This window comes from Oryctolagus cuniculus, chromosome 18 (assembly GCF_964237555.1).
Source record: "Oryctolagus cuniculus chromosome 18, mOryCun1.1, whole genome shotgun sequence".
NCBI lineage: Eukaryota > Metazoa > Chordata > Mammalia > Lagomorpha > Leporidae > Oryctolagus > Oryctolagus cuniculus.
In genome coordinates, this window is record NC_091449.1 from 13,482,663 (window position 1) to 13,497,039 (window position 14,377).

Below are 14,377 nucleotides of genomic sequence, written 5' to 3' on the forward strand. Positions count from 1 at the left end.
GACCCTGTCCCCTCCATCAGCGCCCACTCTGCTGTGCTGTTCATGGGTCCACTTCCCACAGCTGGGGCAGTGTGTGGCATGTGACAGCTGTGCAGAAGGACTGCTCTGGGATGCATGGATGCATGAATGGATGGACGCATGGCCAAATGAGCCACCTCCAAGACCACCCCAAGACGGGTGCCAGGCCTCCTCCATCAGACTGTGTTACCGTCTCCATATCTCGCTTTCTTCTGATACCAGAATAAATTCCTGGCCCTAAAGGACCCGTGACTGCCCTAGTCTTACCTCTCATGCTGCAATGCCACCTTGTGACAAAACTGGCCGAGCTCCCTCCTTGGGGCGGAGCCACATCCACACAGCCTGCACTCATTCCACCCTTTCCAGTGGGACAAGCTGGGCGGTCCAGGGCCCTGCCCGTGACGACACCGCCACACCAGCGGGCGGCCAATGGGAAGGCGGCCCTGGGACTTAAGCCTGAGATGCTGAGCTCCTGGCTCCTGTGGCCCCGCCCCCTTTGGGCTTCCTGCAGCCTCTGGAGAGTCACCAGGAGCTCTGCCAGGGTGGAGTCCTGGCACACCCTGCTCTGCCTATCAGAAATCAACAAACCACAGAGCAACCTGCCTTTTAAGAGACAGCAGAGCTCACGGCAGGCAGAGAGGGGACCATGGTGCTGTCCGCCTTCTCGCTCCTCCTGGGCCTCACTGGCCTCCTGCTGCTCTGGGCCTGGGGCCGCCCCGCCTCCCCGGGCCACCTTCCGCCCGGACCTTGGCCTCTGCCCCTCCTGGGGAACATCCTGCAGATCCATCACAAGGGCTTTCTCCACTCCTTCCAGCGGGTGAGCCGGGGAAGGGGCAGGGGGAGGGAGACCCCCCCCCCACATACCCAGGGCCAAGCTGTAGGGGGGGACTGCAGAGCAGCTTCAGCATTCTCCTCCTCTACCACCTGGCCCAAGAAGCCCCCCGCGGAAGTTTCTGGAATGCAGGGGAGGCTGAAGTTCTGGAAGTCTTGAGGTGTTGAGCTGTGGCCTCAGGGAGGGCAAGTGGGGCGGGTGGGAGTGTGCACTTATTTAAAGAGCAGGGAGGGGCCTTGGGAAAGCCGAGCGCCCCCACAGCCGGGCAGGGCTGTGTGCGGGAGGCAGTCCCCTCGAAGATGGAGCCAGGCCCGGGAACCGAGTCCCTGGGCCATTCTGGATGCTCCCTCTGCAGCTGCGGGAGAAACACGGGGACATCTTCACGGTGTACCTGGGCTCCCGGCCTGTGGTCATCCTGTGTGGCTACCAGACGGTGCGGGAGGCCCTGGTGGAGCAGGCAGAGGCTTTCTCTGGCAGGGGGCCTATTGCCATCACGGACGCCATCTTCCAGGGGACCGGTGAGTGGGGGCTGAGGGGCAGGGGCAGGGAGAGCAGGAGGAAGCACCCAGAGGTGCTCCCCTACACACCTGTCCGTCAGGTGTGGTCTTCGCCAACGGGAAGCCTTGGAAAGTCCTCCGGCGATTCTGTCTGGCCACCATGAAGGACTTGGGCATGGGGAGGCGCAGCATGGAGCAGAGAATCAAGGAAGAGGCGCGGTGCTTGGTGGAGGAGCTGCGGAAATCCCAGGGTGAGCCCCGGATGCTGGGGCTGGGGCGGGGAGAGGGAGCCCCAGGCTTGGGGAACGAGGGACGGGGGGCAAGACAGGAAGAGAAAAAGAGGAGGAGGGAGAGGGGAGAGGCAGAGAGAGAGCCAGCTGAGGACACACATAAAAAGAAAAAGATTTGGAAATGCAAAGGTCAGGATGGAAGGTGGCAGGGGAGACGCAGCGTGTCCCGGGGGGGGGGGGGCACAAGGACAGACTCGGGTGTGAAAAGGGAGTGAACTTGGAAGAGACACAAATGCACAAAGGAAATCACTCCAGGTCAGAGCTGAGACACAATGCCAAGAGGCAGAGACGCCGGGCCAGAGTGGCCAGGACAAGGCAGGGGCACCCAGACCCCCTGGCACGGCGGCCCTCTCGCCCACAGAGGCTTACCTGGACCCCACCTCCCTCTTCAACGCCGTCACGGCCAATGTCATCTGCTCCATGGTCTTCGGAGAGCGCTTCGATTACCAGGACCCAGCGTTCTTGCGGCTGCTGCGGCTGCTCAATGAAACCTTCATCCTTCTCAGCTCCTTCTACAGCCAGGTGAGGCCAGGGAGTCCATGACGGGCCAGGATCGGGCGGGACTGCTTCCCGGCAGGGAGGTGTCGCGGGTCAGGCGCTCAGGATCATCTCTCCCTCAGGTGGCCACTGGTGCCAAGTGACTGTGGGAATCAGAAAACCAGGTCCCGTGTTTACGAGTTTACTGCTGCCCAGGGGAGCTTGCTGGCTTCCTTCCCCTCCCTCGGTCCCTCCCTCCCTCCATCTCCTCTCTTTCTCTCTAAAATATTTAATTGTGTCTGGCGCCACGGCTAACTAGGCTAATCCTCCGCCTGCGATGCCAGCACTCAGGGTTCTAGCCCCGCTTGGGGCTCCAGTTCTGTCCCAGTTGCTCCTCTTCCAGTCCAGCTCTTTGCTGTGGCCCAGGAGTGCAGTGGAGGATGGCCCAAGGGTTTGGGCCCTGCACCCACATGGGAGACCAGGAGGAAGCATCTGGCTCCTGGCTTCAGATCGGCGCAGCGCCGGCCATGGCGGCCATTTGGGGGGTGAACCAACAGAAAAAGGAAGACCTTTCTCTCTGTCTCTCTCTCTCTTACTGTCTAACTCTGCCTGTCCAAAACAAAACAAAACAAAACAAAACAAAAAAAGATTTAATTGTTTGAAAGTCAGAGATACAGAGTGACAAGACACACACACACACACACACACACACACATACACACACACCTTCCATCCACAGGGACCCAAGCAATTAGGCCATCTTTTGCTACTTTTCCAGGGGCATTAGCAGGGAGCTGGATTGGAAGTGGAGCAGCTGGGACTTGGCTCATGTGGGAAACTGGCATCACAGATGGTGGCTTCACCCACTGTGCCACAACACTGGCCTCAAGGGAACTCCCTAAGTCCTGGTTAGTCACACACACTCATTCTTTCATCCACTCACACATGTCTCTGGACTCCAAGACACACACGCCACCAGCTGAGGTGAGGCTGTGAGTCAGGTTGGTGGCGGGATTCAGGCCTCGGAGAAGGGTGGATGTTGACAGAAAAGACCTCGGTGATGCAAAGTGATAAGGAAGGTGCAGCTCTGTGCCTACTGCCGTGTGTGCGCCCGTGTGTGGGCGTGTGGGCGGCACAGTGCTCAAGGCTGTTGGGTGCCCTTTAGACACAGCTCTACTGTGCCGTGCACAACCTCCAGGCCTTGCGTGGAAGCCCCAGGCGCCCTGCACCAGCCCAGAGAGGCAGGAACGGGTTCTGGAGCCTTGCCTGCCTCCCTCTAGGTGTTTGAGCTCCTGTCTGGCATCCTGAAGCACTTGCCCGGCCCCCACGCCCGTGTGGACCGCATCATTCAGGAACTGAAAGACTTTATCACCAAGAACATCGAGAAACACCGGGAGACCCTGGACCCCAGCTGCCCCCAGGACTTCATCGACTCCTTCCTACTCCGCATGGACAAGGCAAGGGCTGACTAGCCGTGCGCGGGGAGTCACAGAGCTGGGCGTGCGCTGACATGGGCTCTGATGTTTGGGTACAGGAGTGTTACCCATTGAATAGCTGTCTGCTCCCATTCCTGCCTCTGCCTCCCCAGGAACTAACACTAAGTAGCGGTAACTAAAGAGTTAACATCCGCTGCTTCTCATTCTGATTGGTCAGAGGTGCTGATTGGTTAGGGGCAGATTTCTGTTCTCATTGGTCTGGCCAATGCTAGCCGGATTGTTAAGCCTCAGAGAGACGGCTGCAAGAGCCAATCAGGAGAGCAAAGAATCCAAAGACAGAGGCCAAAGGCACCAAGGGTGTTTACTGAGCACGGTACACAGCAACATTAAAACAACCCCAGGCGAACTAAGGCGCAGACGGTTAAGTGCCTTGCTCAACTGCGCACAGCTAGGAGGGCTTGGCTTAGATCCCGGAAGGGCGGTTCCAGAGCCCGCCCCTTTGCCACCCTGTTGAAGAGAGGAGATGGGAAGGAAGGAAGACGAGAAAGTGGGGCAGGGAACAACCTCAGAACCGGGCAACCTGGGCCGGGGAGACGCCGAGGTCGCCTCCCCCACCCCCACCCCACCCCGCAGGAGCGCTTCCTGCCCCAGAGCGAGTTCCACCACAAGAATCTCGTGCACACCGTGCTCTCGCTGTTCTTCGCGGGCACCGAGTCCTCCAGCACCACGCTCCGCTACGGGCTCCTGCTGTTCCTCAAGCACCCGGATGTCACCGGTGAGCTTTCGGTGTTGGGGGTGGGAGGGCGCACGACGTCGGTGCCCTTGGTGGAGACCAACAGCCACTGTCCTGCTCCGCCCGTGATTTATAACCCGAGCCCTAGCCACTGCCCAAGCCCGCGAGGTCGACAAAGGTCCTCTGTACCTGTGGCCTGGCTTGCAATTTCGAGGCCACCTGAGTGACTGCAAGGTGCCCTATGCTGCAGTTACACAGTCCACCAAAGCACGCGGCCCTCTGATAGAGTTTGGAGTTGACCAAGAACTTGACTATTTGGGGTGTCCTGCTGAACTACAACAGATTTAGAAGCCCCTTGATGGACCCTTAGGCTGAGAGTCTGCAGACGGGACTTGGAAAAACTCTCATCTCATCAAACCTCCCGTCTTGCCATGAATTAAACGCCCTGAGCGGGGAAGTGATCTGTTGTAGCTCACAGAGCCAATCTGGCAGAAAAGGGTGCATTGCCAGCCCCAGACACAGCTCTTTATTAGTTAACAAAATATAGAGGGAGCCCTGAAGTGTTGCGTGATTTTCCTCCCCATGCACCCCTCTCATAACGAGCATGGAAGCCCCAGACAGCACTTCCCCCAAAAGGAGCCGGTTCCCTTCTCCATGCTGTCATTGAGAAGGTGCCGCAGCCAGCACCTTCGTGAAGAGTGCACGAGACTCCCCCTCCAGTAGGCAGGGCTCTTTGTTGGTGCCCGTGGTGGAGTCCCTTGCGTGGGGCGTCTACTGATGTCCTCCTCCCCCACCCGCCCCTTCCTTAGAGAAAGTCCAGGCGGAGATTGACAGGGTGATCGGCCCGAAGCGTCTTCCTGCCCTAGAGGATCGGGCAAAGATGCCTTACACAGACGCTGTCATCCACGAGATCCAGAGATACAGTGACCTCACCCCCATAGGAGTCCCCCACTCTGTCATCAAGGACACCCACTTCCGGGGATATCACCTGGTGAAGGTGAGGCCCGGACGCGGGTGCTGGCTGCCTGCAGTCTTATGCTGGTTCATGTCCTCAGGCACTGGACTACAACAAAGATTTTTATTCCAGATTTCTAGAGGGGGAGGGAGATTTTGGAAATTAGGCATGTCATCTCCTCTCTGCTCTGTCTTACGTTTTACTCTTATTTGATGATAGATTTTCTTTTACTGGGAAAAGTACCATGTACATACTGAAATACATTGTAAGGTGGAGCTGATTTTAAAAAATATATATTTATTTGTTTAAAGGCAGAGTGACCAAGAGAGGGAGACACATACGTCCACACACACAGAGGGAGAGAGAGAGAGAGATCTTCCACCTACTGGTTCACTTCCCAAATGTCTGCAATAGCCAAGGCTGGGCCAGGCTGAAGCCAGGAGCCAGGAGCTGCTTCTGAGTCTTCCACATGGCTGGCAGGGATCCAAGTACTTGAGCCTCACCTGCCGCCTCCCGTGGTGTGCAACAGCAGAGAGCTGGGGTCAGGAGCTGAGCCCAGATCCACATCCAGGCGCTGTGATGTGGGATGTCAGCATCCTTGGCAGCAGCTCAGCCACCGAGTGACAACGCCGACTCTGCCTGTGGTTTTAACTCAGTCCCCCTGCCCCGCCCTGCGTTTCCAAGTATGGATGTCCCAGGTCCTCCAGTGGGTACCAAAGCATCAGATTAGATTCTGGCCCTGGTGTGGCAGCCTCTGAAGAGTCAGACGCAGAGGGAGCTTCGAGTTGATGGATTAGAGAGGAGATCAGAGCATTTTGGGGAAGAGAGGTCTGAGTGTTTGGTAGGGATACCCAGAGGGCTTGGGACACAACTATTAACCTAAAAAGTCAGCATCATTTCAGTGTTGTAGCCAGCAAGCGTGGTGCTACACAGCCGGTAGACATCATTGCCAGCTATGAATGTAGCATGGACAGATTCTTTTTAAAAAAAAATTATTAATTTATTTGAAAGTCAGAGTTACAGAGAGAGAGAAAGAAAGGCAGAGAGAGAGAGAGTCTTCCATCTGCAGGTTCACTCCCCAATTGGCTGCAACAGCTGGAACAGGGGCCCAAGAACTTGGGCCATCCTCCACTGCTTCCCCAGGCCATAGCAGAGAGCTGGAGCAGAAGTGGAGCAGCTGGGACCCGAACCGGCATCCATATGGGATGCCAGCACTGCATGCAGCGACCTTACCCACTACGCCACAGTGCCGGCCCCGCACAGACAGATTTGCCTACTCCTCATTGATGCTGCTGGTGTTTTTCTGGCTTTGAAACCCTTCAGGGCACCGCTGTGTACCCCATCATGAGCTCTGTGCTCCATGACCCACACCACTTCGAGAAGCCTGATGTCTTCTACCCCGGCCACTTCCTGGATGCGGAGGGCAACTTCAGGAAGCGGGAAGCCTTTGTCCCATTCTCCATGGGTGAGTCGTGCCCTGCCCTGCCCGATTGCTCGCTTCTCTGCCTGGCTTTCCTCAAACGCTGGGTGAACATTTAGGCAAAAGGTGGAGGTTCTGAGGGTGAGGAGAGAGACACAGTGTGTAAGGCCAAGGAAAGGGAGGAGAAGTGACGGAGGCTAAGCTGGTGATGGAGAGAGTGCAAGACACATGCATGCACACAAATAAACAGTGGCCCCTGGCCGGCGCCATGGCTCAGTAGGCTAGTCCTCCACCTGCAGCACTGGCACACCGGGTTCTAGTCCCGGCCGGGGCGCCGGATTCTGTCCCGGTTGCCCCTCTTCCAGTCCAGCTCTCTGCTGTGGCCAGGGAGTGCAGTGGAGGATGGCCCAAGTGCTTGGGCCCTGCACCCCATGGAAGACCAGGAGAAGCACCTGGCTCCTGGCTTCGAATCAGCACAGTGCACCAGCCACAGTGGCCATTGGGGGTGTGTGTGTGAACCAACGGAAAAGAAAGACCTTTCTCTCTGTTTCTCTCTCTCTCACCGTCCACTCTGCCTGTCCAAAAAAAAAAAAAAAAAAAAGTGGCCCATGACTGAGCACCTGCTATGTGCCCAGAATTGGGAAATTTCACCCCAAGTAAAAATAACTATCATTTTCCTATTTTTATACAAACAAGAAAGTAGTTAAGTCAAAAGCGAACATCCCCTTTCACCACCCAGACCAGACCTGTTGACACTTCAGAGGATTTTCGTGCTGTGTGCACACCCGCACTGACACTTGGCTCGAGAGACAACAGGTCTGTAGATGGGAGAGGTGAGAAGGAAGAGAGGAGACGGGGAAGGGAACTAACAGAGGCTGGATGGATGTTGCTGCTGTTGGGAGACGATTGTTGCAGTCTGAGCTGGGACCCGAGGGAGGTCCTGCAGGAATGCAGGGCGCAGCCTAGAACACTGTCGCTCCAGGAGTGTCAGGCCCCGTTTCGGTTATGTATTGAACAATTCAGCTTCTAACCGCTCACTTGAAACTTGTCATCCGCTAACATTTTCAGATCGCCTTGGATCTATTTTAATTTCTGTACATTGGCCCATGTCCACACTCAGCCACAGGATGTCTTTTCTACCTCACCATGCTGTTTGAATGATCACACTTCTGTAGTATGTTCTGATGGTTTCCAGGGGCTGGTCTCCATCTGGCCCTTGCCTCTTCCGAACACTCTGTCCTTCCACAGCTCTTCTAACATAGTTTATTCTTTCAGTTGCACTCGGGAACCATTTTGTCAAGGTCCCAAAAAGTCTCACTGGGATGTTATTATTGGCATGAACTTAAATTTGGAGAGATTTGATAATTTTACAAATTTGAGGTTCCATGTGTGTTTCTTCATTGAGTCACGTCTCATAACACTTGGTGGAGTTTCACACATTTGGTTAAATTTTGTTTCTGCTCTGAAAGGCAAAGAGAAACACAGACAGAGCTTCCATCTGCTGATTCACGCCCCAAATGCCTACAGCAGCCAGGACTGCAGCCAGGGACCAGGAGCTCCCTCTGGGTCTCCCACGCAGGTGGCAGGAACCCGGCTACTTGAGCCATCACCGCTGCCGCCCAGTGCGTGTGTCCACAGGAAGCTGGAGTCGGGAGCCAGAGCCAGGAACCGAACATGCATGGTGGGGTGTGGGAGGCAAGTGCCTTAATCACCAAACTAAACACCCACTCTACCTTTAGGTTTATTATTATTATTATTATTATTATTTGAAAGGCAGGGAGAGAGAGAGAGAGAGAGAGAGGTCTTCCATCTGCTGGTTCACTCCCCAGATGGCCGCAAGGACAAGGCTGAGCCAGGCTGAAGCCAGGAGCCAGGAGCCAGGAGCTTCTTTCCAGTCTCCCATGCAGGTGCAGGGACCCAAGCACTTGCGCCATCTTCCACTGCCTTCCCAGGTGCATTAGCAGGGAGCTGGATCAGAAGGGGAGCAGCTGGGACTCTAACCAGTGCCTATGTGGGATGCCGGCACTGCAGGCAGAGGCTTAGCCTACTAGCCCCCTCTGACAGTGCTAGCCCCCTCTGACAGTTTTTAATGGATTCCCTTGGGGCTTCCAGATAACTGATGTTAGCGTCTGCAAACACCGTTGTGACCCAGTTCTCGTCAGTGAATTCATGTGCCTTGTTCCCCCCAGCATCGTGGGCTGGCTCCTCTAGAATTATGTGAACCAATCTCATCTTGTTCCTGACATTGAGGAATGTAAGCCTTCAGTGTTCTCTGTAAGGCTTGAAGAGGGGCATTGTCTTTCCCAGATACAAGGGAAACATTTGTAGAAAATGCACATTGATGGCCGGCGCCTCAGCTCACTGGGCTAATCCTCCGCCTGTGGCGCTGGCACCCCGGGTTCTAGTCCCAGTCAGGGTGCCGGATTCTGTCCCGGTTGCTCCTCTTCTAGTCCCACTCTCTGCTGTGGCCCGGGAAGGCAGTGGAGGATGGCCCAAGTGCTTGGGCCCCTGGCTCCTGGCTTTGGATCGGCACAGCGCACCGGCCGCAGCAGCCATGGGGCGGGGGCGGTGAACCAACAGAAAGGGAAGACCTTTCTCTCTGTCTCTCTCTCACTATCTAACTCTGCCTGTCAAAAAAATGCCTGCGCATTGTCTTTTAATTACATTTCCCTCTTAGTTTGTGGCCCTTCTACCACATATTTTCTCAGTTTTAAACCAACTGAAGGAAAGATCCACCCCCTCTGTTTTACAAGGTTCTTCATTTTCAAATCTCAATCAGGGTGCCAAAGTACGGTGCAGCTGTTAGGAGGCTGCTTGGATGTGTGCAACCCATTTTGAGTCCTGGGTTCAAGTCCTGGTTCCGTTTTCCATTCCAGCTTCCTGCTACTGTGCACCCTCGGGGGTGACAGGCTCAAAGTCCCTGGGTCCCTGCCACCCATGCAAGGAGATCCAGACTGAGCTCTGGGCTCCTGACTTCAGCTTGGCCCGGCCCTGGCTGTTGTAGGCATTTGGGAAGTGAACCAGCAGACAGAATGAAGACCTCTGTTAAGTTGTATTTCTCTTTGGCCTATTAAAAATACAGTAGTGCTGAATCATACATTCTGTGATGCTGCAGTCAGAGGGTCCAGGGTTTGGGCTGGTGCCTTGCCCCAGGCCCTGTAGCAAGTCATGGCCTGTGTTGGTTGGGGCAGGCCAGGCTTGATAAACAACCTGACCCCAAAGTGAATTCACGCACAGGCACCGTATCCACGCCAGGCCAGCAGGAGGACTGTGCTCACCATGGTCAGGGGGAGACGCTGTGCCGACACAGGCAGAAGCAGGAATGGCATGGCACACACTGGTTAGCTCCGACCAAGTCCCTCCCTGCTCAGTGCTGCAGGCAGGTGCAGTTACCCAGAGCTGTGCTGAGAAGACCTGTGGTGAGGCCAGGGTTTGCCTTCCTTCAAGCTGCAGCTCTCTGGGTTCCCTCCCTTCCTATTGAGATCCCAGGTTGTTCCCCTGGTCCTGCCACACAGACCCAGGCCTGTGCTGAAGACGATGGCGGGGACTGAGGGCTCCACCCAGATGGGACACTCGAAAGATCAGGGTAGGGGACGTAAGAGGCAGAGTTCTTGGTGGGGGGGGATAGGCAGGGGGGCCATCCAACCATGTTGAATAAGCCTGAGGTGGCCACTGGCCAATCAGAACTGACCCTGTCCATGGTGCTGAAACTGGATCCTGGGAGGCTACTGGGTTGGCTGTCGACTCTGAGGAGGGCCTTGGGGTCCGGGGACGGTGTCAGGACAGCCAGAGCAGAGGGCACGCAGCAGTGCTGAGCCACAGCCGGGAGCACCAGCTCCTTCCGAAGCACCTGAGTGTTCTCAGGACCAGTTCCTGTGCCTGCCTGTCAGTCGTTGAAGGGGCTGGAGGTCTCGGTTCCCCTCTGCCTTTCTCCCACTGCTCCCCATTCCAGGGCACACTAGCAGGCTGTCTCCCTGTTTTTCACATCATCTCATCAACTGGCTTAGCTGGTAATATACTTAGTCAAAGACACACAGAGGAAAACAGAGGATGCAAGAGAGACAAAAACTGGACTGGGAGAGGAGATGGCCGGGAGGAGGGGAGACAGGGACACACACATGCTCATCTCGTTTGTGTTGAGGACAAGGATCCCATCCGAAGAATGTCGCATGTAAATCCATGCCGATGAGCATGCAAATGCCCTGGGGGTGGGCGGAGCAATGGGGTTCCCTCCAAGTGCTCCCCACAGTAACAGCACCACCCTCCCCAACGCCCCCAGGAAAACGCATCTGTCTGGGTGAGAGCCTGGCCCGCTCCGAGCTCTTCCTCTTCTTCACCTCGATGCTGCAGAACTTCTCCTTGGGCTGCCCGAAAGCCCCAGAAGACATCGACCTCACGCCCCAGGTGAACGGGATTGGGAAGCTGCCCCCTGTGTTCCAGCTCCGCTTCCTGCCGCGCCAGAGAGAGGACGAGGGGACGCAGAGCCCCTCGCCTCTGCAGGCCTCTGAGCTCCCCCTGCCCACCGGCTCCTGTGAGAAGTCCTGTCTGTAGTCTCTCCTCCACTCTTCCTGCTGCAGTCTCCATTCATTCCCTCGTGGCCTTGGCAGGTGGCCGAGGATCAAACCTCAGGGTTTCAGGGCCAATAAATGCCTGTAACAACTTAAGGTTAGCACCATGAGGGACACGGGACAGCAGCGGCACAATCAGGCTCTGCCTCCCGCCCTCATGCCCTCCCCACTTGGTGGGAGTGAGCCAGTGGATGGACCACCTCCCTCTCTCTGCCTCTGCCTCTCTGTAACTCTCTGCCTTCCTAATAAATAGGTACATCTTGTAAGAAAGGGACGTTGAGGCAATGGAACATTTGTGAAGGTGGAGATGGGAGGTTCCACCGGCTGTTCAGAACATTCATCTGTGGCCACAGTGATCACTGCCCAGGTGATGTCAGCCTGAGGCTGGACAGAGCTGCTGGGCGGGTGTTCCTGTAGAGTTCTCTGGGGGAGCTGGCGGTGGCTGCCATGTAAGGTGATGGCTCGGGTCGCGTTCTGTGAGCCTCCCGTTGGGCAATCACAAGAACTCTGTCTCCACATCCTCCTGGCTGCATTGATTATTATTTTTTAATCAAGGCGAGTACAGGTGACTCGGGTTTGATTCTGATAACTTTGACCTTGCAAAGCATTTTTGTCACCTCAAAAGGAGGGCCCCTTTGTCACTCTCCCTGGGGCCCTGTGACTACTAGTCAGTCAACTTCTGTCTCTAAGGATTTGCCTGTTCTGGAAGCGTCGTGCACATGGATTATATGAAGTATAAATGGAGTCATGTGCCTTCCCTTAGCTCCGTGTTCTCAAGGCTCACGCACACTGGAGCCAGTGTCAGCATAGCCCTCCTTTTCATGGCTGAATAGTACTCCACCGTACGGCCAAAGCTCTCTGTGCCGTGATGGACAGCTGGATTGTCTCCACCTTCTGACTATAGTGAATTAAGCAGTTCTCAATGTCCGCGTCCGAGGTTGCCTGCCTTTGTTTCACTCGTCACGGGGCTAACAGGGGGAAGGTGGTCTTTGGCCTGCACCTGCTACCTGAAGTTCCGAGGAACAGATTAAAAAAAAAAAAAGACCATAGTCCAGCAGGGAAATAGGTGAGGGCTGGAACTAATAAAGACAGGAAGAGATGTTCAGCTTCGCTTATATAAAGTACATTTTAAGGTAGCCGCAGCGTTATTAGAACTACAGTAGTCCGTGATTCCTATCAGTTTGCTTGGCGAAGACTGAAAATCCAGTCTGAGAGCAGCTTGCCCTGTATTTGCTACACACCGGCAACTCTTAGTCCTTAACCAGAGCCGCGGCCCACAAGGCAAGACTCGCGAGGTGCCACGGAGACGGCGGTCTCCTCCATCAGCCCCGTGCTCGCCTGCTCTCCTGACCATGCCCAGGCTGTTTCGTCAGGGAGGGAGACACGGCCAGACCCTGCCCCTGGGGGGATGGGTGTGGCAATAGGGGCCTCTGGACAGCCAGAGTAACCACTCCACTGCCCTTGCCTCTCTCCGCCCCAACCCAAGGCAGGTGCAGTCCTTGGTAGGTCCTGGTGCTCAGCTGCGAGTGGGTCTCAGGCATTGTGTCCTTAGAAGGCCTGAGCTGGCCGGCACCGCGGCTCACTAGGCTAATCCTCCGCCTTGCGGTGCTGGCACACCGGGTTCTAGTCCCGGTCGGGGCGCCGGATTCTGCCCCGGTTGCCCCTCTTCCAGGCCAGCTCTCTGCTGTGGCCCGGGAGGGCAGTGGAGGATGGCCCAAGTACTTGGGCCCTGCACCCCATGGGAGACCAGGATAAGCGCCTGGCTCCTGCCTTTGGATCAGTGTGGTGCGCCGGCCGCAGCGCGCTGACCATGGCAGCCATTGGAGGGTGAACCAACGGCAAAGACCTTTCTCTCTGTCTCTCTCTCTCACTGTCCACTCTGCCTGTTTAAAAAAGAAAAATAAATAAATAAATAAAAGAAGGCCTGAGCTACACCTTCATGGTGGGGGAAGGGGTCTTGAGGTCACACATGCAGCTGAAGAAGGCTCCCTTGGGGGCCCAGCACTGTGGTGCAGCAGGTAAAGGTGCTGTCTGCGGCGCCGGCATCCCATCTGGGTGCCGGTTCTAGTCCCAGCTGCTCCACTTCTGATCCAGCTCTCTGCTATGGCCTGGGAAAGCAATGGAAGATGGCCCAAGTGCTTGGGCTCCTGCAATCACTTGGGAAACCTAGAAGAAGTTCCTGGCTCCTGGCTTGGGCCTGGCCTACCCTGACTGTTGTGGCCATCTGGGGAGTGAGCCAGCGGATGGAAGGATTCTCTCTCCTTCTTCCTCTATAACTCTGCTTTTCAAATAAATAAAATAAATCTTTTTATTTTTTTAAGAAGGCTCTTTCTCTTCCCTGTTGGGCTAAAAGCAGCAGAATTTAGGTTCACCTGGAGGAGGTGGCCCAATGGAAAGTCATGAGGCACTGTGGTTGGGAGGTGGAAGCTTGGTCCCCAGGGTGGTGTTGGGGTACTGGGACCTTTAAGAGGTGGGGCTTGGTGAAAGGTGATGAGGTCGTGGGGCTCCACCCTCATGGCTGTCTCCTGGGAGTCAGTGAGGCCCTGGGCCTTGGTCCAGATTCACTGCTCTCCTCTGGTGCAGTACGTGGACAGGACCTTGTGCAGGTCACCGGCGGTGCAGACAAAGGCCGGAGTTAGCATCTGCAACTCCTCCGCAAATTAGGTAGGGGTCTTTGACCTAAGTCAGTCAATGAAAGAGGGCCTTGTCCTCTCACTGTCCTGGCGTCCCTGTTGGTTACCTCTCAGAGGACAGAGCTTACTTGCTTACTTCCTGCAGTAAATGGCGAAGAAAAGAGAACCACAAAGTAAATGGGGGGGGGGGGTGCTGGCCCCGGAGCCAGGAGTGTGAGTGTGGCTACAGGCAGGGGTTTCCCACAGAGACAGCGAGGGTGGTCGGGGGTCTCAGGAAGGCAGAGCTCACTGCACGGGAAACAGACGCCTCGCTGGACAGGGTGACGAAGCGTGCGGTGGGGACCCTGCAGGAACAAAGCGGCTGACGGTGCGGAGGGCAAAAGCAAGAGAGGTTGGCAATGTCCAGAGTCCACGGTCAGATGGCGACAGAAACGAGTGTGCGGCCAAGATCAAGTCCCAGCTGCTGCCACAAACCTAAAGGACCAGAAGGTGTCCCACCTGCACCGTGTCATCCAGCT

The 14,377-nt window shown here is 56.0% G+C and overlaps 1 protein-coding gene across 1 annotated transcript; it reads left to right on the top strand.

Annotated features, from left to right (window-relative positions):
- Positions 1-400: 400 nt before the first annotated feature.
- LOC100353574 (cytochrome P450 2B4) lies at positions 401-11,496 on the top strand. The gene is made up of 9 exons (XM_002722296.5): positions 401-835; positions 1,206-1,368; positions 1,449-1,598; positions 1,999-2,159; positions 3,395-3,571; positions 4,184-4,325; positions 5,093-5,280; positions 6,562-6,703; positions 10,938-11,496. The coding sequence occupies exons 1-9, from the start codon at positions 665-667 to the stop codon at positions 11,207-11,209; spliced, it is 1,566 nt and encodes a 521-aa protein (XP_002722342.2). The 5' UTR covers positions 401-664; the 3' UTR covers positions 11,210-11,496.
- Positions 11,497-14,377: the final 2,881 nt, after the last annotated feature.